The sequence below is a fragment of the Panicum virgatum genome, chromosome 4N (genome assembly GCF_016808335.1).
Source record: "Panicum virgatum strain AP13 chromosome 4N, P.virgatum_v5, whole genome shotgun sequence".
Lineage (NCBI taxonomy): Eukaryota > Viridiplantae > Streptophyta > Magnoliopsida > Poales > Poaceae > Panicum > Panicum virgatum.
The window spans coordinates 43118540-43143459 of record NC_053148.1 but is presented as its reverse complement, the minus strand read 5'-3'; the positions used below and the strand labels follow the sequence as shown (position 1 = coordinate 43143459).

At 49.1% G+C, this 24920-nt stretch overlaps 1 protein-coding gene across 2 annotated transcripts; it reads left to right on the top strand.

Annotated features, from left to right (window-relative positions):
- The first annotated feature begins 17056 nt into the window (after nt 1-17056).
- On the top strand, nt 17057-20613 carry LOC120671331 (homeobox protein knotted-1-like 11). Of its 2 annotated transcripts, none has more exons than XM_039951635.1 (6): nt 17057-17611; nt 18104-18224; nt 19510-19700; nt 19769-19900; nt 19983-20119; nt 20225-20613. In XM_039951635.1, exons 1-6 carry the CDS (start codon nt 17276-17278, stop codon nt 20226-20228), a joined length of 921 nt encoding a protein of 306 aa, XP_039807569.1. In that variant the 5' UTR covers nt 17057-17275; the 3' UTR covers nt 20229-20613. The 2 variants fall into 2 exon arrangements, with proteins under 2 accessions (XP_039807569.1, XP_039807568.1); XM_039951634.1 differs by having other exon boundaries at nt 17062-17611; nt 20214-20613.
- The last annotated feature ends 4307 nt before the right edge of the window (nt 20614-24920 follow it).

Genomic DNA, 24920 nt, shown 5'->3' with positions numbered 1-24920 from the left:
AGGCGTTGCAGGTCAGCGCCACCCTCGACAACAAATAGGAAGTGGTGCTCGTCGACTTTCTCCGCGCCAACGCAGACATCTTTGCTTGGAGCCCCTCGGACATGCCTGGCATACCGAGGGAGGTCGCCGAGCACTCCCTTCATATCCGACCAAACTCCAAGCCGGTGAAGCAGCGCCTGCGACGCTTCGACGAGCTCAAGCGCCGGGCGATCGGCGAGGAGCTGCAGAAACTTCTGGCGGCCGGATTCATCAAGGAAGTATTCCATCCCGAGTGGCTAGCTAATCCTGTATTAGTGAAGAAAAAGAATGGGAGTTGGAGGATGTGCGTAGACTACACTAGTTTAAATAAAGCATGTCCGAAGGTTCCCTTTCCTTTGCCGTGCATTGATCAAATCGTAGATTCAACTGCGGGATGTGAACTTTTGTCCTTTCTTGATGCTTATTCCGGTTACCACCAAATCAAGATGAAAGAGTCCGACTAGCTCGCGACCTCTTTTATCACACCTTTCGGCATGTACTGCTACGTCACGATGGCCTTTGGCCTCAGAAACGCCGGAGCTACATATCAGCGGTGTATGCTCCACGTATTCGGGGACCATCTCGGGCGAAACGTAAAAGCATATGTCTACGACATCGTCGTAAAATCCAGGAAGGCGGACGACCTGGTAGCCGATCTCAGGATCGCATTCGATTGCCTAAGGGCCAAAGGGGTAAAACTCAACCCCGAGAAGTGCGTGTTCGGAGTCCCTCGAGGCATGCTCTTGGGCTTCATTGTCTCCCAGCGGGGCATCGAACCCAACCCTGAGAAAGTCTCGGCCATCACTCGGATGGGACCGATCCGAGACCTATAGGGGGTACCGAGGGTCATGGGATGCCTAGCGTCCCTCAGCCGATTCATCTCGCGTCTCGGCGAGAAAGGCTTTCCCCTGTATCGACTCCTGAGGAAAACCAAGCACTTCACATGGACCCCCGAGGCTCAAGAAGCCCTCGACAGGCTGAAGACATCGCTCACTCACGCCCGCATTCTCACACCACCCAAAGATGGCGAGCCCCTCTATCTGTACGTAGCTGCGATGACCCAAGTGGTCAGCGCGGTGGTCGTTGTCGAAAGACAAGAGGAGGGCCATGCTCTGCCTATCCAACGGCCGGTGTACTACATCAGCGAGGTGTTGTCCGAAACCAAGACACGCTATCCGCAGATTCAGAAGCTGCTATACGCAGTGGTTTTGGCTCGGCGCAAGCTGCGCCACTACTTCGAGGCCCATCCCGTCACCGTGGTCTCGTCTTTACCTCTGGGAGAGATAGTCCGCCATAGGGAAGCCGAGGGTAGAATTGCCAAGTGGTCTGTGGAGCTGATGGGAGAAACAAACCTACGCCCCTCGCAAGGCGATCAAGTCCCAAGTCTTGGCCGACTTCGTCGCTGAGTGGACGGACACTCAGCTACCCCCACCATAAATCCAAGCTGAATTCTGGACCAGGTTCTTCGACGGGTCGGTGATGAAAACCGGCGCCGGCGCTGGCCTCCTCTTCATCTCACCGCTCGGAGATCACAAGCGCTACGTAATACGCCTGCACTTCCCTGCATCTAACAACATGGCGGAGTACGAGGCCCTCCTTCTCAGTGGCCTCCGCATCGCCATCGAGCTTGGCGTCAAGCGCCTTGACGTACGTGGTGACTCTCAGCTCATCATCGACCAAGTGATGAAGGAGTCTAGCTGTCACAACCTGAAGATGGAGGCGTATTGCAATGCAGTACGCCGCCTCGAAGACAAGTTTGACGGCCTAGAACTCAATCATGTCCCGCGCAAGTACAACGAGGATGCCGACGAACTAGCCAAGATCACATTAGGGCGGACCATCGTCCCCCCGAACATCTTCGCTCGCGACATCACCAAGCCCTCCGTCGAATTCAAGGATCCGGCGGAACCGGGCCCCTCGAACGCCGGGCCCTCCGGCGGGAACCCCCCGGCGGACAAGGCCGAGCCCATGGACATTGACTTTGAGACCTCCTCCATGGACGAGGCCGAAGCAATGGAGATCGATGAGGCCCCGTCTCCGCAAGATTGGCGCACCCTGTACCTCGACTGGATGATTTCTAGGGATTCTACCCTCGGACCGCGCTCAGGCGCGACACCTCGCTAGGCGGGCCAAGTCCTTTGTCCTAATCGACGACGAGCTGTACAAACGCAGTCCCTCGGGCGTCTTGCAGCGATGCATCCCCATCCCCGAGGGCAAGGAGCTGATCCGTGACATCCACGTTGGCACCTGCGGTCATCACGCCGCGACGGGCACCCTCGTGGGTAACGCGTTTCGACAAGGCTTTTACTGGCCCACCGTGGTCGCCGACGCCACCGACGTCGTGCGGACCTGCGAGGGTTGCCAGTTCTATGCTCGAAAGACGCACCTCCCGGCCCACGCTCTGCAGACCATCCCCATCACGTGGTCATTTACCGTGTGGGGGCTGGACCTCGTCGGCCCGCTGCAGAAGGCGCCCGGGGGCTTCACCCACTTGTTGGTGGCAATCGACAAATTCTCCAAGTGGATCGAGGCTCGACCCATCGGCAAGATTAGATCCGAGCAAGCTATTCTGTTCTTTACTGACATTGTCTTCAGGTTCGGGGTCCCGAACTCGATCATCACCGACAACGGTACCCAGTTCACAGGCAAGAAATTCTTGGCATTCTGCGATAGCTACCACATACGCGTGGACTGGTCGGCTGTGGCGCACCCACAGACGAATGGGCAAGTGGAGCGTGCAAATGGAATGATTCACCAAGGACTGAAGCCAAGGATCTTCAACAAGCTGAACAAGTTTGGCCGGAGATGGCTCACAGAGCTACCCTCGGTTATTTGGAGCCTAAGGACGACCCCAAGCAGAGCCACGGGCTTTACCCCGTTCTTCCTCGTCTATGGCGCCGAGACCATGCTCCCCACGGACCTGGAGTACGGGTCACCGAGGCTCAAGGCCTATCAAGAGCAGCAGAACCGGCAAGCCGCGAGGACTCGCTGGATCAAGTGGATGAGGCTCGAGACATGGCGCTCCTACACTCTGCGCGTTATCAGCAGTCCCTGCTAAGATATCAAGCGCAGAGAGTTCGACGCCGAGACCTCAACAAAGGGAACTTGGTGCCGAGGCTTCGACAGGACAACATGAGCCGCCACAAGCTCTCACCACCGTACAAGCTGGCGAACGAAAACGGCGAAGTCCTCACCAATGCTTGGAACGTACAGCAGCTACGTCGCTTCTATTCTTAGAGTTCCAAGCTATTTGTACATCGTTTGTACTCGCATTTACGATTTCCCGAAACAATAAAGGAGTATGCTCTACTTGTTTATTTTTTGGGAACTTTTCGGACCCTCAGGGGCTCGGAGGAGCACGAACATTGAGGTACGCCTGGCTTTGCCCTCGGCAAAGCCAAGCCTCCCTCGGGGGCTACTACGGGAGGGACCCCCGAACGTCGCCAAAAAAATCGCCAATGTTTTTTCGAAAAATTTCCGTATCTAAGTTTCTCGTATACTTGGGAAAAACGGACGCGAGGCATAAGCAACTACGGTACGAGGCCGGCCGAGTCGTGGGTTCGCCTACGCCTTCGGGATACGGCACCACCCTCACCACCTCACGCCTAAGTCGCTTATGAACGCAAAATTGCTCGCAAAAGTTTACCAAAGTCGCATAAGAGAACACGAAAAAGGAGTAAAGAAAGCGAGAGCTCGAACGCATAAGGCCTCGATGGGCCACACTGTCGATTTATATTTACCAATGTCTTACATCTACAAGTACTATTACGATAAAGTACTAACTCATTACTTGGGCTCCGAGGCCCAGACTACCTACAGGTTATCATCCCCTCCTTGCGGATCTTCTGCAGCATCGAATTCGGCTATGGGGGGATGTCGGCTTCCAGCTTCGCGGCCAGGACGGTGGCGAACTCCTCGGTGGCGGCGGCGTCATCCATAATGGTCGACGCAGCATCCGCATCGGCGTCGGTTGGGACGACGTACCCCGACGACACCCTCTGGAGGTCCATGATGTAGTGCGTCGAGGCCACGGCGAGGGCTCGCAGGCGGCTGATCACCGAGCTACCAGACACGGCGCCCTCCCCCTCGAGCTCCTGGCACACGCTCACAGCGGTCCGCCCCAGGTCCGTATATTCAGCATGCGCCGCCATGAGGGCAGTGTTGACTGCCTCCTTCGCAGCAGTCTCGTCCGCCACACTCCACCTCAGCTCTGGTCAAAGGAACCAAGATAAGCTGCGATGAATTAGGATCCGACAATAGCGAAATCTCGAGCACTCACCCGCGATATTCTTCTACGCTTCCTCCTGCTGGACTCGAGCGGCCTCTTCGAGCGAGGACAAGGAGTCCTCCTTCTCCTTGAGGGCGGCCTCCACGTTCCGGATGGCCACCTCCTTTTCCTCGAGGGTCCCGGACAGCGTGGCGACGGTCGCCTTCTCGTGTTGGAGCTCGGCCTCCTTGCCTTGGAGCTCGGCCTCCTTGTGCTGGAGCTCGACCTCCTTCTGCTCGAGCGCCGCCCTCACACGCTGCAGCTCGGCAGTCTGCGCCTCGGCCTCCTGAGCATTCTGCTCCACCGCGGCCCTTTGGACGTCGCGCTCGCCGGCGGTCCGCGCCAACTCTTCCTCTAGCGCCTGCTAACGCGCCCCCAGATCTGTCATCTTGGTGTTAGCGTCGATGTTCTTCAGCACCAAGTTGGCATTGTGCTGCCCAAGCCAGCGCATTTGGGAGTACAGCCGGTTTAGCTCGTCGCTCTTTTTGCGGGAGATGTCCCTCAGCCGCTGCAACTGGAAGAGCGTGAATGAAACGAACAAAATCAAGGCCAAATACTAACAATTCCGGGGAGAGAGCCACCTGCCTGGCTGATCTGGAAATCCGTCGTTCTATGAAGCTCTAAGGCGCGGTCGAGGTGGCCCAGAATCTGAGAGCCGGCCTCGAACTACGCCTTCTAGACGGCTTCCTCCTCCTGCTCACTGCCAAGAAACTCCAGAGCGACCCCGGACTGGATGATCGCCCCGGGACGGGGCCCCACGAACATCCCTGCATTCAGTACCTCCTCGGAGATCGACGTGAACTCGGCAATCCGGTCGGCGGCGCTGGTAGCAGCAGCAGGGTCGATGTCCCTCGAGTCCCCGTACTCCTCGCTGCTCTCCGGCAGTTGCACCACCGGCACCATGTTCTCCGGCGCCGCTTGCGCCATCACAGCCGCAACAACCCCGTCGTCCCGGGCCCCCGCAGGCTCCGGGACGCAGGTTTCCTCCTCTGCCGGCGCCCCTAGCGCCGACTCCTCCTCCGCGACACCCTCGACCCCAGCCCTCGGGGGTTCGAGGACGAGGGTCTCCACCCCTATTTGGCTGGCGGGGCGTTCCTGCGCGCCACCTATTTGACCGGCCCCGACTTCGATGTCAGGCCGGGTGGCGTCATTTGCACCGCCCCGGTCGACCTCCCCCTCGACGTCAGCCTAAGCGGTTGTTACAGCGCCGCCCTAGCCAGCGTCGCCCCTGCTCTCTGGCGCTCGAGCCTGTTGGGCCTTCTGGGCCCCTCGAGCCATCGCCTCCTGGAGCTTTGCGGCCTCGTACACAATATCCACGACGGACAAGGGCTGCGGTGCCGTGTGCGGTGTGGTGCGCGCACCGGCCTTGAGGGCCTTGGTCGGCGCAAGCGGGGCTGCATCCCTGGAGATGGCCCCGGAGCTGGTAATCGGGGAAGAAGCGCTGAATACAGCAGGATTGGGGGGCCAATTAAACGAATGCGAAGAATAAAGTCAAAATCACTTACCCTGATCGAGCGCTCATCCTGCGCTTGCCCGAGCCGCTCCTTCGGGCCCGCGGCACACTGACACCTCTCGACGACTGACCCGAGGGCGTCGTCCTCGGATCGGCCTCGAGCCTCGAGGCCGTCTGTGCGGACGTCTCCGCGCTTGGCGCAGACCCATCGACAGCGCGGGCGCGGGTGTCCTCCTACCCGTCGCCGGTGGAGACCACCTCTGTCCTGTCGTGGGTGTAGACGACCTCCCGCCTGCTGCCGGCGTGGGTGACCTTCTTCCCGCTGCTGGCGTGGGCGATCTCCGCTCCGCCCCTACGAGGGGCGGATTCACCAACGACCCTGGTGTGAGCCTCGCCTCACCCAGCGTCACGGGCACATCCTCGTCGCCAGCCCCTCGATAGACCGGTGGGAACCCGTGCCTGTCGCCGCCTCATCGTCGTCCGAGAAGTTGATCTCGGCATCCGAGGAGCCCTCCTCCTCCTCGGTGCACTCGGGCATAGTGGGCCGTGGCTTCCCCTCCGCGCGCGCAATTTTGCACGCCTTATCGTGCTTTTCCGTCCTCTTCCTCTTCCTGGCGGCGGCCGCCTCCGCCGCGTCCTTCTGCTTCTTCACCACCTCTACGTGCAGGCGGTTGACTTCGCGTTCCTCCGGGACCGGAGGCCTCGAGGTGTAGCCCCTGCGGCTCAACCCCTGCGAAACGCAACCAAGTCAGAATCAGGGAGTGGGGAGAGAAGAAGCACAAATCGGCAACAAATTGAAACTGGAACTCACCACAGAAAGGTACCCCGCCTCGGGGCGCATCTTGATCTTCCAAAGATCCTCGGGGTTGTCAGGGAACTCCGCCACCGCGTTCCTCGCCCTCCGGGCAGCGACGTCACGAGGGAGCAGCACGAGCGACGTCCTTGAGCCCGAGGCCAGGGCTCGGGGGTGAGGTCGAAAATCAGCAGGCTCCTCTCCGTGAGAGGAATCACCCTCTGCCGGTGAAAATTCGCGATGACGGCCGTCGCTGTCAACCCCCTCCTTGCCAGATGCCGCAATGCCTCGGTGAGCACTTCGAGCCTGGCCTGATGCGATGGGGGCGATACCCCCCCAGTCCCACTTCTCCGGCCTCTCCCGGAGCACCTTATTGGTGAACGCCGGGAGCCGGTTGACGAAGTTGCGCAGGTAAAACCACCCTCGAGTCCACCCGGCGTTGTTCGTCGTCATGCTGTTGGGGATGTACAAACTCCTCCGGGATGGGCGCAGGTGAAGCATCAGATCGCCGGCGCGGGCGAACATTTTCGGCTGGCCCGGCACGTTCTCGATGAAGAGCTCTCCGCGGAACAAATGGATCCACAGATCCCAGTGCGCTTCGATCCCAAGATACCCCTCGCAGACAGCGACGAAGACCGCCGCCTGCGAGATGGAATTGGGGCCGAAGTTGTGCAGCTCCACCCCATAGTTGTGGCAGAACCACCTGAATTATCCCGGCTCAAGTGCACAGGCCATCACCATAAAGGCAACACCGGCTCAAACGCACTTCAAACGGAACAATTCTTGGTCTGTCGGGTAACGTCCCGATACAACCACCGGTTCTCGAATCGAACAAGCATACCCCGCACGAAGGCGAGTCCAGAGATATTACAACCACAAGTTTTACATCACTGGCATAAAAGTTATTACAAACCAGTTCTAAAGCATTATTACAAGACCAACCTTAGTAAACAGTTATACAAACCATAACTTAAGTTCAGAGTTTAGACACCGGAAGATAAAACACGACGGCTACAACACGTCGCAAAAGGATACCAGGCTAGCCCAAGCATGGTATCACACATCATAGTCATTGCCGGTCGAAGACGGATCCCACTCAGCAGACCAGCCAGCAGGCAAAGAGCAGGGATAGGTCGAACTAGCTATCTGGTTATCGAAACTCATACCTGAAAAAGGTATCAACAGCAAGGCTGAGTATTCTAATACTCAGCAAGACTTAACCGCCAACGGGTATACTCAACCCACTTTAGCTAGACTATGCAGGGTTTGTGAGGTTCTGGTTTTCCTTTTTGCTGAAAAGCAATAAAGAGTATGTCCTTACTTTCAAGTTTTAGCTTTCAAGATTCTAGTTGATTAACCATTCTATGTAAGCAACTATTATCCAATTATGGTAGAAAACTAAGCAAACATCAAGATTGATAAATAATATTGTTGCTCTTATTACTCTGTGTGGCAAAGAGATCAAGCAGTCTCATTTCATCGTGAGAGGCGGACGATTCTGAATCGAAATTCAACCTGGCCAGGCAAACCTAACACACACGTTTGGAACACCGTCGGGTCGTTTCCAAACAACCATTTGCCTTTCTTTCCGGCTTGTGGATAGTGCCACTCTCCCCGACTACAGGGCTCCAAGGTCCACCCTTCTACGAGGTCCACCCTTGTCCCTTGAAGTCGCAGTGTTGATCAACAATGACATTTAAAAACCTATCTCTAAAGAGAGAGTGGGAGGTATATCCACTCCCCGGTCCAATCGGCTACTATGCTTACCGCGTACCATATTTACGGCATGTGGCTAGTACTAAAGATGGCAACGGATAAAATCCGCGCGGATATCAACTTCATAAACCCGTACCCGTGTGCTAAAATCCGTGCCCGCGCCCGCGCCCGCAACCCGCAACGGGTAGAAAATGGTACCCGTACCCGCTATCCGCGGATACCCGCATACCCGCGGGTACGCCCGCATACCCGCAAGTTTTAGAAAATCAAGCACACAAGCACATTTTAATAGCATGTAAATATTAATATGCACCTCTATATCTCAATATTAATAAATTATAACCTAATAATCAACACGTCAACACCATTTATTCGAGGAAACAAATAAATTTTAGCAAATAAATGAACTAGTCGCATACATAATACATCACAAGAGTCATTATTTGCGGGTTTGCGGGTTTGCGGATTCGGGTATCAATTTTTCAAACCCGTTTGAAAATATCCGTTGGGTTTAGAGTTGTACCCGCGCCCGTACCCGCGGGCACAAACTCAAACACGTATCCGCCCCCGTCGGGTTTGGTATCCGCGGGTACGCGGATATTTCGTACCCGTTGCCATCCCTAGCTAGTACGTTCAAAAACTTAACCAGCACTACCACACACCGCGACCTTAGCAAGTTCATCAACACAGACGGGGTCTCACCAAAGGTCATGATATCGAACACGACCCCGTCCGTCGTCCTTATATTGATAACAGAAAGTAAACAAGCAATTCCTATAAAGCTCGCGAATGACAGGCAATCACTCGACTTTTAGCGGTCCTATAAGCTTAGCAAGTAGTTGAACTTAGATCTAGTGTTCAGTACATAGGTTCCTAGGATCATGCATCTAGGGTTTCAATTCAAATCCTAAGAACTGTAAATGCACAAGTAAGTAATAACAGTAAATGGTAATAATTTGAAATATAGGTTATGTCCGGGGCTTGCCTTCTCGGTAGTCGCTAACTATTTCAGCCCTAGGCTCTTCCGAACTTTGGTCCGGGGCTTCAGTTAGTACGGCGGTGTTCGCTTGAGCTTCGAGATTACCTCCGTCAGACTCCGGGATCAACTCGTACGTCCCGTCCGATAAGGCAGTCGTGTCTATATGTAATGCAAGAACAACAGTAAAAACCCACATGGGCAATCGTTTATAGAGTAGTTAAATAACAAAGCTAACTACACAAGGCATCATGATCAACAGCACAAATGAAGTCTACTAACTTCACAAACAAGTGGGGGTGATTTCCTATAACAAGTAAGTCATGGTTTTTCTAATAAATAAACAACTCAAAGCACAAATAGAAATAAATTTAGAAAAAATTACCCTAAACAGAACATGAGCAAATTAAGCTACCCTGTAAAAATCATGCCAAAACATGTAGCCATTTAATCACAACAATTCATTCATTCAGACAACACCTAGAACAAGCTTGAATTATACAGGTCAAACTATACCAAATCAGAAGCTTCAAATTTGACAGAAGACCTACACAGGTATGAATTAGCTACTGTGAATTTTTCATGATTTTATCTACAAATAATTAACTCTGAGAAAATAAACAAAATAGACATCATATTAGTAATATTCATTTTTAACTCCTGTTCTCATCAGGAACTGGGGCTCAAACTTTATTTACAAGCTAATCTATTCAAACAGATCACTCAGAAATATTGTTATGATTTATCATCAGCATAAACTATTTATCATAATTAAAGTCTTATAAACAAGGTTTAAATCAAAGGAACAGCTATACATGAGAACTGATCACGAAATTTTTATAGCAAAACTAGTGTCATATGAGTAAACTACCATAAAAATTTCAGAGCAAGACAAACTTTCAATCATCAGATAAGAAAAAGAGTAAATAACTAGTCTTTATTTACCTAATGACACAAAACAATTTGTACAGCAAAAACTTGCAACAAACAACCATCATATTTTGATTCTACTGCAAAGAGCTACTCTCAAGGATTCCAGATCAACTATATTTGCTAAATTACGAATTTTCTACGAGGCAGCCATTTATGGAGTAAAAGGAAATACAAAGAACTCCATAAGATAACAAAAACTAGTCACATTAAGAAAGTAAAAGTAGTTCTAGAAATATGGGGTAGGTTGAATTCAAATCTATAATTTGAATTCAAAAGAAATCAACAACTAGGGTTCAAATATCAAACATCATTTCAAGGTTCAAAAGCAAAGATCATGAATAGGAATCAAGTCTAACCATGGAGCTTATTCTAGCAAAAACAATACTAACATGTATTATCCTTATAATTCAGAAATAAATCAAATATTCAAGCTAAACAAAGCAAAAATTATCACAAGCTACTTGTGTTTAAAAGATCTCATGGTAAAAAGATGACCCAAAGAAATAAATAAAAGCATGCTTTAATAAATTAAACAAGAGCATAAGCTAGAAATAAACAAACACATGAAATAACAAGCAAAAGTCAAGAATTTAATCCACAAATTTTATACAAGACTACTCATGGCAAAATAAGGCTAGGTTCCAAAAATTAAGCATAACAAAGCTATGGATAAAAAGATACAATTAAATTACTCATTTGCTAACAAATAAACTAGAGCACTCAATATAAAGTTTCATGCAAACTTGAGTAGCTAAAGTTGTAGAGCTAACCAAGAGGAGCACAACAAAACTAGTTTGGCATTTTTCTGTTTTTTCTACTAATTTCTAGGAATTTTTGAAGTTCACAAGAAAAAGAATTAGAATCATTACAGAAAGGCCCTTGGAAGTTTTGATTTAGAGCAATCGGGTACTTCAACCATGGCTGACCTTCGGGAGCTCTGCTCCGGCCATGGTCCGGCGTCTAGGGTGGTCGGCGGCGAGATTGGAGGGGCTAGGGAGGTAGAGCGGCTCATGGCGCACCAGTAGGTGCCCGAAGTTGGGGTAGGGGTAGCCCGTAGCGGGCTGTCCGCGGCGGCCAGAGCACGCCGGCGGCGGGTGGTGGCCGCTGGCGGTGGTCCGGTGAGGCGTAGAGGGGAAGATTGGGCTAGGGAGCTTCGGTAGAACTCGATGGAGGTGATAGAGCTGCGGATTTGAGCACTGAGGGGCGGCAGGTGGCTGTCCGCGGCGAGCTCCGAGCTCGGGCGGTAATGGCGGCGGCGGTGGTGGTGGATGGTGGCACTGGAGCTCCGGTCGGGCTGTTATAGGCCAGCAGAAGAAGTGATAAGCAAGAGGAGACTCAGGGAGAGGAGCTCGGTTGGAGAGGAGGGCGAAATTGGCCACGGCAGCGTGTCCCCGCGGGCGGCCGGCGAGGTGGCGACCGGCGGGTGGTCTGTGCGGCGTGGCAGAGCGGGGAGGGGTACAGCGCGCGGGCAAAGTGGGTCCAGGGGTCAAGGGGTGACGCGTGGGGGCGTTGGCGAAGCTGGAGTTGGCCGGCGGCCGGCCCAGAGCGGCGGGAGGCGCGGCGACGCGCCGGCGGCGAGCAAGCAGAGAGGCAGACAGGGGAAGGGGAAAAAGGGCCAATTTGCAATTTCCAATAATTCCAGGGACCAGAATGTAAAACCAACGATAACTTTTAATATAGGGCTCAAATGAAAAGTGCTCAACATGAAAGTTGCTCAACTTTTCAAGATCTACAACTTTTATGTTGTGCAAAAAATTATTTGAACAAAGAATAGAGAGCTAATTTTGAAAACATAGAAGGGAATTTGAATTTAAAGGAAACTTGTCTTTTTCAATGCAATTTCACTTTAAACATAGACTTACAAGCAAAATTTGCTGCCATGCAATAAATTCACTGAATTTTGCAAAAACACCCTCCACAAAAGCAATAATTGCACACGCTATTCAATATAACTGCAGAAAGGACCTTGCATAAAATCATAAATACACAAGGGCCCTTATAAATTTAAATTAAGCCCTTGCTCAAACAATTCACACATGAAGCATAACAAACAAAAGCAGTTTTTATTGTGCAGACACCTAGGGTGTCACAGTAGTACTCGCACAGCGCCGCATGAATCTGCCGACGGGGACGCTGAATCCCCGCTCGTGGAGTCGCACGAGACTCACGACGTAGCCCTCGGGGGGATTCGGTTCAGTCTCCTTTGGCCGCGGGGGGATCCACGCCGGCCGCTCCGAGTTGATGTTCACCGGCAGCAGCCTGTCGTCGACCAGCTGCTCCAAAACCGCCTCGGTGGCGGTGGACTTTCCCCACGACAACGGCTCCTGGACATCCGACATCGCTTCGAACCGCTGGGGGTGCGGGAAGGCAAGCTTTACGGTGGCTAAGGTGCGCGCTCTCTCTCTCTCCTTCTTCCTCCTCTCGCTCTCGGCTCTGGGCCAGATGGTCCAGCAGGACCCTGAGTCGCTGCGCCAGCACGAAAAAAAAAATGTCGATGCCTGCTGAAAAAGACATTGGACGGCCACCTCAGTAAAGCAACCAAGCAGGGCAACGTTTATAGCCCTTGGACGAGTGCAAACATTCCTCCAATGCCTTGGGGGCTACACCCGCGGGTGCGCTGACGCCCCCCACGGAGGAAACTTCACACATTCGAGGACCAAAATCCTCTGTCTAGGTGACTCTCGCCCTTACACCCTCGATCATCCTCTCCGCGAAGGAGAAGGAGACTTCATTGCTCTTTACAAACAAAGATTACAAAGGGTTACCGGCTCGAAGCCATCGAAAAGTACAAACGCGTTGCCACCTGCGTGGCAATTTTCCTTGTCTTGGGGAGGAGCGAGCGCCGATGAAGAGCACTGAGTCCTTGGCCGACATCGCGACCAGGCTGCTCGGGATTGCGTGGAGCAGCCCCCAGACCGCACGGGTCCGACGGGATGCCCTCCTCGCAAGCTTTCTTCTAGCGTCTCTTCCACTGAAGACCTTGCGGGGGGTCAAGCTGGCGGACAGCACCCTCTGCCCCATCTCCCCGAGAGCGACGCTGTCGCCAAGAGGGACGATGCGAAGAACGTCCACCAAACTTGGCGCCGACGCCATGGTCAGGCGTCTCAACGCCCCTTCAGGCTAAGGGACGTCGCAGAGGCAGGACCCCTGGGGCCCAATGTTCTTCTGCTAATCCCACTCAAGCCGAGGGATGGTGAACACGCCCTCTCCAGCTTTCCCTCGCCACTCGCAAATATTTTTCTAGCATCAAAGCCTAAAGAAGCCAGGCCACCCCGTCCGGGGGACGACCGTGAAAGGCAAAGGGAAACATTACTAGACTTAGGCGATGCTAGAAGTAAGAGCAGGGAAGTTGGAGAGGAAAGGGAGTCCCACAATCCCTATTTATAGCCGCATCGGGCGCCAAGCTTTAAGCCTGTCGCGAGGGGAAGGCTTGGACCGTCCGTGACGGTGCGACACCCAACGAGCAAAAGATGCCCTCGGTTACCGTGCCGAGACATGACCAAACAACACAAATCCGAGCCCCTGGACGCTGAGCAGCCCAGCATCGGCGCTGGCCGACTGCCCTCGAACGGCGCGTCGTAAGGCGACCAGGGAAAGCAGGGCTGAGACCCTGAACGCGGGACAGCGCGGCAATAGCACCAGCTGCAGAGCAGCAGGCGCCTTCATGGCCCTGGCCTGCTCAGCGCGCTGACGTGACTCGCCACCCGAATAAGACAAGAAGGCGCACGTGCCTCGGAGCGCTTTTTCCAGGCGCACTACCCCAACCGACGAGTTGTCGCATCCACCAGGCCAGCATCCAGATGCGTCTGGTGGGAGCGCAGTACCGATCGATCACATCAAGGGGTAAATTTGCCGAAATACCCTTTGGCCGAATCCCCTGACTCGACCAAAGGCTCGGGGGCTACTGTCGGGTACCATGATTAGGGGCACCCCCGAATGGCATTCGAGACCCCACAGTGAACTTCCCACAGTACTCGATCACTGCACCCCCGTGATTCGAGGAGAAGACGACGACTTTCATGATCCCCTGTGCATGTACACTGTCCCTCCTTGTGTTTATAAAAAGGGGGTCGGCCCACTCGGTAGAAAAGAACGCTTCGCACTACTAGCAGAGCACATACGCTCCTTTGAACCCCGATATTGGCACTCGCCTCAATCAACTCCTCCTCTAGCGGAGACTTGGGAGCTTCCCTCCCTCTCTCGCCTCGCTTGTACCCCCTACTACAAGCACCCCCGGTGCAAGATAGTACAGTACTCTCGCACACCCCTTTGCTGTACGTACAGCCCCACAGCCGGAACCAGGATAAACCCGTGCGTTACTGTATTGTCTCTTGCATCAACATCTGGGACGAGGAATACGCAGCATCATCACTGGTTGGGTCCGGACCGCCGGGTCAGGGCACCGACAGCATCCGGAACGGGACCCTTGAAATAAAATAAAAATGACATTAAAAATCCTTGGGAGGTCATCCCTTTGTTATCCTCCCATTGTCGCCAATCTGAGTTGCTGGTTGCTCAGGAATTCATTTTTCCTGTCGATGGAGAATATCACTGAGGGAGGAGCTTGCATTGAAGCTGATTCATGTTCGGACGAAACATCAACACGGATCAAAAGCACCATGCACAGCCAAAAATAGACCCTTACGCACTAAGCACGTAAAAAACGAGCCATACGGTTGAACCATGAACGCATCGGCAATGACCGCCGTAGCATCTTTGAGAGCGGAATGCAATCAATGAATAATGAAAACCAACGGAGGGGATATCGACACACCAGCGAAATCTCTCGAGTGGTGGTAATCCTACCTCAGACGCCTTCTTCCCCCTGGAGGAAGCATCATCACATACGCTGTCGTTGGCCCCCATAGTGGTTCTGAAGCGAATGGAACCTCACTTGACCTTGCCGAAAATAACGTGGAGCTCGCCATTGCCATCGGAGAAACCAAAAAAAAAAAAACGTAGGCATCGACACCGCTGGGCGCCGGCTAGGCAAGGCAATCCTAGCCTATCTAGATACGCAATCGTACCTAAAACTAAACTACAGGAAGCAAATGTCAGAATCACATCATCTAAAAAGTCACAGCTAACAAATATTCTCGTTAAGGGAAAAAAGCAACGATCCTCTCATTCGTTAAGGGAAAAAACTCTTCTTAAAAAATTTGATAGAAAGGTTCACAATATCTCTTCCGGCAAACAAAGAAAATATCTACCGTTCCTTGCCAAAGAAAAGCTGAAAACCCAAGCTTAAGCATGATCCCGAGGGTAAGCGCCAAGTGGCCACCGTCGCGGTCTTCTTCCGTCCCGGTGCCAAAGCCGACGCACGCGTCAGGCCGTGGCTGGAGCTTGGACCCCGTCCCCCGGCCGGCCGGGGCCCGGCCGTTCCTTGTCAAATCCCCCCGTTGGGCCCCGCGCGCGTGGCCCAACGCCCGCTCCTCGTCGCTGTCCCGGCCCTTCTTTCTAGCCACTCCAAAAAGGAAAAAAAATCTCACGCTTGAGGACGAGGAGGCCCCTCTGCGCAGTGACCCAACAAGCCTGCGCCGTACCGGATGGAGGATCCCGCGGTGCTCGTTCAAAGGAACAAAAATGGACGCGTCAGGAGTCTCTTTCTAGGGCACCGTCTTTTTTTCTTAATTATTTTTTGTACAAATATTATTTTGTTCAATATAAAAATATTAACGGACTATCAAATTTCGGGTTGGTTTAGTAACGACGACGTGTGCAGCTGGTCAAGGAAAGAAAAATTGTGAGCTAGGCTGTGGACAAGCGGGTGCGCAGCTGTTGGGTACGCCGTCTACGTGGACACCGAACGGTGCCGCCGTGCCCTAACGCCCGGCAATCATCGGCGAGGCGGATCGGAGTAGATTAACCAAATTTTCAGCCCTTAATTGGACGGCAATCATGAGGTCCCCGCCGGCCGACGACGATCCTTATGATTTTATGAATCCGGGTGCCGTTGAGAAATGCACACGTTGCCTGGTGCGAGCTGAACTTGAAACCCGATTAATCGAACCCATCGGGTTATCCGTCCGTTCCCGAGTTCGGATCATCTACTGGTGTAAATTAAATTTGAAGTAATCTTTCGAAAAAGAATTGAAGTCAATTTTGTCACCTGAAACAAATATTTAGAGGTTCTGATAAATTTTGTAGTTTATTAGTGAAAAAAAACTTGTGCCCACGAAACATGTTTGATGTGCAATTTACTCTTTGAAATTGAGTCACGTGCAAGAGACATGAACAGGAGGCGCTATCCATCCGTCCCGTCCGGACTCCTCTACGGCTCTGCCCCTAGTCACTCAGGTTCACCAAACCAGTGGGAACCGGTCCGGTTTGACCGGTTACGATTAAACCGGTTCAGTCTGATTCCGGTTTGGGCCGGTACCAAACCGGCTCAAATTCAAAATTTAAATTTAAATTCAAAAAAAATTCTAAAAAAATTCTAAAAATACTTCAAGGTGCGACGAATCTAATGGTGTCAAATTTTCTCAAAAATTCGTTCATTTAGTATAGTTTGCGGGGATTCGAAGTTAAACAAAAAAAACATAAATACAAAAGTATACAAATACAATGTATAAGTAGTACAAAAGAGGGTTGGAGGTTCATTTAGGCTAAAATATATTATACAAACATTTATTTAGTATACTTTGCGGGTATTTGAATTTAAACCAAAAAAATTTGAATTTGACCGGTTACTGGTCAAACCGGCCGGTAAACCGATCAAACCGGCCGGTAAACCGGTCCAACCAACCGGTAAGCCGTTCGGAACCAGTTGAACATGCGATTTTGAATTTGATCGGTTTCCACTGGTTTTCGGTCAAATCGCTCCGATAAACCGCTATTGGCCGCGCCGGTTTGACCGGACCGGTCGGTTTACCTGCCCCAGTCCCCCACACGCCCCAAGCCGAGAGGTCCCCTCCCCACTACACTCACGCCTCTCGCCGTCGCGTCCTCCTCTCGCCTCTTCAAAGCCTCCGCCACTTGACTCCTCTCCCCGTCTCCGTCCCGTGGTCCTCCTCCCCCTCCCCTTCCCCCTCGAGCTCGCGTCGCCTCGACCAGCCTCCGCAGCCCTCGCCGGCAGCTGGCTGGCTCTCTCGCGGCTAGCCGGGAGCCGGGCTCTGGGGGATGGCGTTCCACTACCCGGACCACGCGCTGGCGATGGACCCCGCGGCCGCGGCCGGGGTCGGGGTCGGGGCGGCGGTCAACCCTAGCTTCGTGTCCCCCGGCGGCGGCGGCGTCGGGGGTGGGTGGGAGCGGGAGAAGGCGGCCATCGCGGCGCACCCGCTGTACGAGCGCCTGCTCGAGGCGCACGTCGCCTGCCTCCGCGTCGCCACCCCCGTCGACCAGCTCCCGCGCATCGACGCGCAGATAGCCGCGAGGCCCCCGCCCATGGCGGCGGCCGCGGCCGCCGCGGCGGCGGGCGGGGCGCAGTCGGGAGGCGAGGAGCTCGACCTCTTCATGGTGAGGACCTCCCAAACTCTCTCGCCTTTCTAATCGCGGCCTTAAGCTGTATATGTTCCCTGGTAGCTCGTTGTCTGGATTCCTTGATTGAATTTGGTGCGGATTGTGTGGCTGGATGGTGCAACTAGCATGCGAAACACTCTCTGTATTTCGGAAAAATTAGGGATAAAATTTGCTATTTCAATCAAAATGGATTTGGAACCAGCCAAGCTAATTATGTATGCATAGCAACAGAGTTGGAAATTTAAGTGTAAAATTCCCTCTTGAACTGAAGATGCCATCTCTTGACTTGCTTCTCTTCCTTAATTGCGTCTCCGCTATGCTAACCAAGGTTCTGAATAGTAAGCTCGTTTTTGTAATTTTCCGCTTATGTTTGTATTGTAGCTCATTTTTCATTTTGAATGGTAATGAATCTTTCTTAGGTAGTACCGTGTTTGCTATCATGTCCTGTTTTTGTCTCGGCTTCTAATGCATATCTTGTTTTTCATGCAGACGCATTTCGTATTGCTCCTCTGTTCATTCAAGGAACAACTCCAGCAGCATGTGCGTGTTCATGCAATGGAAGCAGTGATGGCTTGCTGGGAGCTTGAACAAACTTTACAAAGCCTTACAGGTAGCTGAAAGCTTTACAGTTATTAACGTTCACAAGGAAAATTCTTTAGCTTTCCCTTTGCTGAAGTTTGTGATATGTACTACAGTCTACAGACATTTTCTATGTTTCACTTTTTTATCTGTATGGTGGTCACAATAAATTTCCATTCAAGATATAAAGTGAACCAACTTGCTGAATCTTTTCGCCATAGAAGAAAACATAATTGACCATTCCTCCATTCTTTTCCTTTCCTTAGGAAGTTGACCAAAAAAAATTCTTTTGTTGACTCCATTAGGTACAAAACTACAAATAGAACCACCGTCGGTAATAATATTCTTTTATCGCATTAGAATCAAACCTTTACAGTTTCAACTTTCAAGCTATCGAATCTTGTTATGAAATATTATCTCATCCATGAACCTCATGTTGCACCAAGCATGCAACTGTTGATAACTCCTGAGCATAACTGCACCAGTTTCAGAGTTTCCCATATTAACTATCGAGCACATTTAGATTCCTCTCAGGACAGTTAATAAATATATTGGGGAATAACCACCATACAATGAACCTCTTAGGATGGTTCTATATTTATTTTAGGATTAGCAGTTTGCGATAATAGCATTTAAGTATAAAAAAACTAGCAATAATTCCATATAGGTTCACGAAGTCAGGAATCCTTGTAGTGCAGAGGAATACTGTGTATCAGAAGAATGATTCCAGATATGCTTCTGAAACAGTTTTTCTTGGGTCAGAATCTGTCAAGTGTACCTTCAGACAGAGGTTAGAGGTAGAAGAAAAGTTCAGTAGGTGGTCCTTTCTATAATGTTAAGTAATTATCTGCAAAAATTCAAAGGTGAAACCCATCCCACTTGCTACAATATGTCCACATCTTACATTCGGTATTAACCGGCATGCATTCGGAAATACTGTCAGTGTCCCTTTACACACTGAAAACGGGTGATGGCCAAAGTTATATCCTTCTGATCTTTTTTCTTTTTTGTTGCTAAAGTTTAGTGGACACTGCAACATTGCCTGACCCACAACCAGCTTGTGTTGGTCTGTTGACCAGCGACTTGTCATAATCTTCCTTGAAGCACATGGATGCTTGAACATGCGAAACTTACCTGCTGAAACTTGTAAGCTTTGTATTTTTTTGGAATCAAATTGATAAATCGAGATCCAGTTTTCATTCACACAGGTTTTGTTATTGCCGGGAAAACATGTTTGGAACTAATTATTTATATTGAGGAAGATATGCTGCTGGTTTGCCTATTCTGAGTTGTGCTAATGATTACTCTTCCTGCAGGGGCATCTCCTGGTGAAGGCACTGGGGCTACTATGTCTGATGATGAAGACAATCAGGTAGACAGTGAGAGCAACATGTTTGATGGAAATGAGGGGTCAGATGGAATGGGATTTGGTCCCTTAATGTTGACTGAGGGTGAGAGATCCTTAGTTGAGCGTGTGCGGCAGGAGCTAAAGCATGAGCTTAAGCAGGTAATGTTACAATCTTCTAAATTTTCAGTTGTAAATATAGTGTTATCTAAACAAAACTCATCTTTCAGGGATACAGAGAAAAACTTGTGGATATTAGGGAAGAGATAATGCGGAAGCGAAGAGCTGGGAAACTCCCTGGAGACACAGCTTCTACGTTGAAAGCCTGGTGGCAAGCTCATTCTAAATGGCCATACCCAACTGTAAGTGACCATACATGGATTCTCACTCGTAGCACCATTTTCCATTTACTCATGTGCATGTTGTTCCGTAATACCTGTTTAGGAGGAAGACAAGGCTAGACTGGTACAGGAAACAGGGCTGCAACTAAAGCAGATCAACAACTGGTTCATCAACCAGCGTAAGCGGAACTGGCACAGCAATCCGGCATCATCCTCATCTGACAAAAGCAAGAGAAAAAGGTACAGCAACGAGAAACTAAACTAAGTTTCCCCCTGTACTACATCCTTGACGCCTTTCGGGTTCCTGTTTCCTATGCTTATTCTTGGAATAAAGAAACACTGCAGGTGATGGAAATGCTGAGCAATCCTGGTAGAGCGTGGTTGGAGAAGAATTATATGTAAATAACGCGTCTACTGAGAAGAATGGCACCATATTTGTTGCGTGGGAAACAACCATTCGAGTGGGCGTTTCCTGAGCCCCATATTCATACAGAGATATCACACGATGTAATAATGTTGTAAGTAGTCACGTAAAACTAAATAATTTGTATAGCGAATCACTAGAGACTAGCATTCATGTTTGGTATTGTATAATTTTAATTGATTGAGCGTACTGTCTCTGTATAACTCTATGGTTCAAATGTATTTGACTAGCACTCGATATTGTATTTTGTGTAAGTATTGTCATGTAAACCGTGGTTACAAGTTTATAACTGTGTTTGTTCCGTGAGTTATCTATGTGTGGAACTGTAGAGGCGCACTAGTGGCCTTGTTTGTTCCAGTATATCGATACTAGAAGGTTGCAGTCTGTATCGTAACAATCTGGTATGTGAAATGTTACAATCTGAGACTTGATTGTTTCAGTCTGTGTTTGACCGTAAGTATTTCAATCACAAGGTTACCTCCGTTTTTGCAGCTCTCATGTTTATCAACATTTCTACAGCATATTCTTTAAACAGGAAATGGATCGCACCATTTGCAATGGATTGCACTCAGCTTATCAGCATTCAGCAGTTAGCAGTTTGCTTTGCCCCATATGCCAGGCAAAGAATTTGTGTTTCCCTCCTGCCTCATCTTTCCAAATAGTTGCTCTGTCAAAAATATTCAAACAGCAGATGGATTGCACCTTTTGGAATGCAGACTTGTTTGCTATCCATCTCCATATGATCTGGTCCGGGACTCCTAATAGAGTCGTCATCTGCACTTGATACAACATCTTAACAAAGTTTGCCAGTGGAGTAGAAGCACTCCAGGTCGGATAGGTGGCTTGTGCCCCTTGTAGCCCTATGCTGCATTAAAAACTATAGTTATTATCGGGCATTCTCGTCAATCGTCAGTTTTTAATGTTTTGCTGGAAGTTGGGGTCCTGCATCGTTTCAAGAGAAAATGTTCAAAGTGATGCTTCCCTATTTGTTAACAAGAATGAGGCAACGCATTTGCAAACCCTCTTGAGCTTCAACGCTTGCTGGCCTTCATCCTCACCAACTGCAAGGCCGATAGGTTCGTGCAGATCCACCAAGCGACGATCTATATCTAGAAGGCTACAAGCGACGGCTGCACCACCCACAACATGGGTATCAGTAAGGGTGCAAATGGATAACCTCGGGAGCACCTCCAATTCTCTTTAGTTTAAAATATTGTACTAGTTTTCTAAAATGAAATTTCATTTTGGAGAAGTAATATAAAATTTTGAACTAAAGAGGATTGGAAATGCATCTAAAGATTATCCATTTGCACCCCTAGGTATCAGCACTCTGGCGGTAACTGGCAAGAGATCTCCGGTGCTCTCCTTGCCTCGATCAGACTAGAATAGAGATGACAATTGGTACTTGATACCCGGTGATCTATCATCCTACGGCCTAAATTGGTGCTAGCTCATCTCATCCCGCCTAAATGCGGCCATCGCACACTCCCAGACCCTAAGGTGTCGTCTGTGCTGTTGGATAGGGAACTTGCAAATAAGAAATAGGGGATGGATCATTCAAAAAGGAATAGGGGATGGGGATGAGGCATTTCAGTTTTTGGATATACTTCCTCCGTTCTAAAACATAGGTTGTTTTAGCAAATCTAAATATATAATTTTTACTATGCATCCAAATTGTATATCATTTTAGCAAATCTAGATACATAATTTTTACTATACATTTAGATAAACACCATGCCTAGATACATAACAAAAATTATGTATCAAGATTAGACAAAACAACCTACAATTTGGAATAAAGGGAGTACAATAATAAATTAGAAAAAAGAACAATAATTTCTTCATTTTATACGCCAGGTGCTACTGCAGCAATTTGTATTAAGATTGCACATGGGTAACAATCCTCTCGTCTCGGCTTTGTTGGGCCGCTGAAGCGTGTCGTGGTACCTTCCCACGGCTCGCTCGGAATCATATGGGTTGTATCCTCCGCGCGCTGGGTTTCCTCACCTGCTCGACGCCGGCCTGCATCTCCTGCTCGGCTGTTCCGTGCCAGCAGACCGAGCGCGCACATCATCTCTTAGGATGTTTTTTTAGAAAAACTCTCAAATTTTTAATTAAATCAAACTGCAACCCTTACATATGTTACTTCTACATAAACAATATTATACATACAATTGAACATCAAAACATGTTGGAATCAAAAGTTGCTCAACATAGACATTGATCAAGAATTCAAAAACTACAACTTTATTTTAGTGTAAATTTTAAAATTCAAAACGCTTTCACAATTCCTTTGCACAAATATTTTCACGTAACCCGTTGTACCTAAAATTTGGACACCAAAACATCTTAAAAAATGATCAAAAGTTTTCTATAATTTCAAAATCTAAAATTGTACTATATAGCAAAGTTTCGTAAATTCAAATTATTTTCATAATTCATTGAACATAACTTCTTATTTTGTTAAAAATATAATATCGTACCACCATTATTTTATGATTTCTCATGTTATCTCCATAATAACGTATTATATTTTAATATAACCACTATTATCTTTAAAAATAACACGTCTATTAATTGCAATATGATTCCACAAATACATTATGTTTCTGACTAATTGTGCTCCGTCCTCCCTAATAAATTATTTTACCCCGTCTTTTACCACAATAAATACATCAACAAATATCATAGCTCCATTTCAATACCAAAAATTATATACTACTTAAACAATAGTGTCACCCGCCCTCCCTAATAAATTATTTTACTCCTTCTTTTACCACAATAAATACATCAACAAATATCATAGCTCCATTTCAATACCCAAAATAATATACTACTTAAACAATAGTGTCACAATAAAAATACCTAAAATATATATTAAGTGCAACAACGGATTGCAGACTATGACACCTATACGAAAATAGTTAAGCGATAGATTTATCTTAATTACGTTGCTTAAACAAACTACTACATGCATCAATTAAAATTGACTTCCACTAATATCCTACGACGCGGGATAACGGGCCTCACGCGACAAAGCTGCGGGCTTTTCTAGTTGTGCCCGGTTTATAAATAAAACAAGAAAACGAGTAGTATTCTCTTGTGCTGGGCTGGGCTATTGGGCGCTATTGGGCCTGCAGCAACGCGACGGGGGCGGGCATCCGTAACGAGTAGTATTTTCCTGTGCTGTTGGGCCGCGACCATTGGCGACGTTTGTTTGTTTGTTTGTTGGAATTCTTTAATACCACATCGCCTCGCAAATGTTAGATTTATGTGTACAAAAGGAGCGGCCCTAGCGCCCGTTTCACCACAAGGCAATTGTGGTAAGCATCTTCTTGTGATTACATGACGACCATGTTTGGACTCCTTCCACGCTACATGACGTGGACGATCCCAACCATGCTAGTTTCTTTTTGCCATTCTAATAAGAATCATCCCGTTTATACTCTCTGACCCAACAATCTAATCTAAATAAAATCTAATCAAACATGCTAGTTTCTTTTGCCTAATCTAAATAAAATCTAATCAAACATGCTAGTTTCTTTTGCCATGGCTAATAAGGGCTCTGTTTGGTTTCCATTCTAGGATTTCTACAATGAGCTGTAACCCAACAATCTAATCTAAATAAAATCAAATCCGTGGCAGGCGAGTGCCGGCCAGACGTGCAGGGATCAGTGAACTTTGTAGTTGCATGGTTGGCGCCGCATGGCCTGGACAGTGCGCCGCCGGAAGAAGAAGCTGCACGAAACGCATGGGTATGGGCCGTATGGGTACACACAGACAGCCCGCGCGTTTGCCTGTTGGTTGGGAATTTGGGAGTTTCGCCATGAACGCCGCCATTCCTCAAGACCACAAAAAAAAAAGAGAGAGAGAGAGATCTGCCGCTATTTTATTTGAGAATCGAAGAGCACTAGGGGAGTCGTGGTCGATTCAGAGACCCTCACACTAAGTTTTTTTTTCGAAAGCACTAGGCCTAGATTTCATCGAACTAGCATACTAGAGTTGCACGAGTGAATGGGATGGGAAGCGAGATCGCTACCCTCCAATTCAGCTGGTTTTTATAGCATTCAATACGCTATCATATAAGCAAAAAATCTAAAGTGGCAGGAGAGTTAATATAGAAAAAAACATGTGAATAAACGGTGGCTTATGCAAGAAACTATGTCTACACGTAAACTATGACAAAAAAAAAGAGAGGAATGGAGGGAGAAGAAATATAATTGAATAGCAATTTATTTTCAAGAAATCATCCATTAGAGATATAGTTTCTATAACTAGTGTTTGTATGATATGAAGTATACAAATTACTAGTTGTGTATTAGGTTGAGATTGTACTTAGAGCATCTCCAGTCGTTCCTCAATCCTCAATCCAACTAACATATTGGGAGAGTAGATAAAAAACTAGTGCTTCAGAAGTCTCCCAAAATCTTTTCATTTTTCCAATAATTACTGGGACAACCCTACAATTCACCCCACCTCTCCTAAAATAAAGGGGAGAGTTGTGACTCTCCCAATAAGATAGTTGGATTGGAAGACAGTTATTGGAAGACTGCAAAAGCAACTCCCCCAACAATCCTAAAATTGCTATTAGAACATTTTCCAATACCAATTATTAGG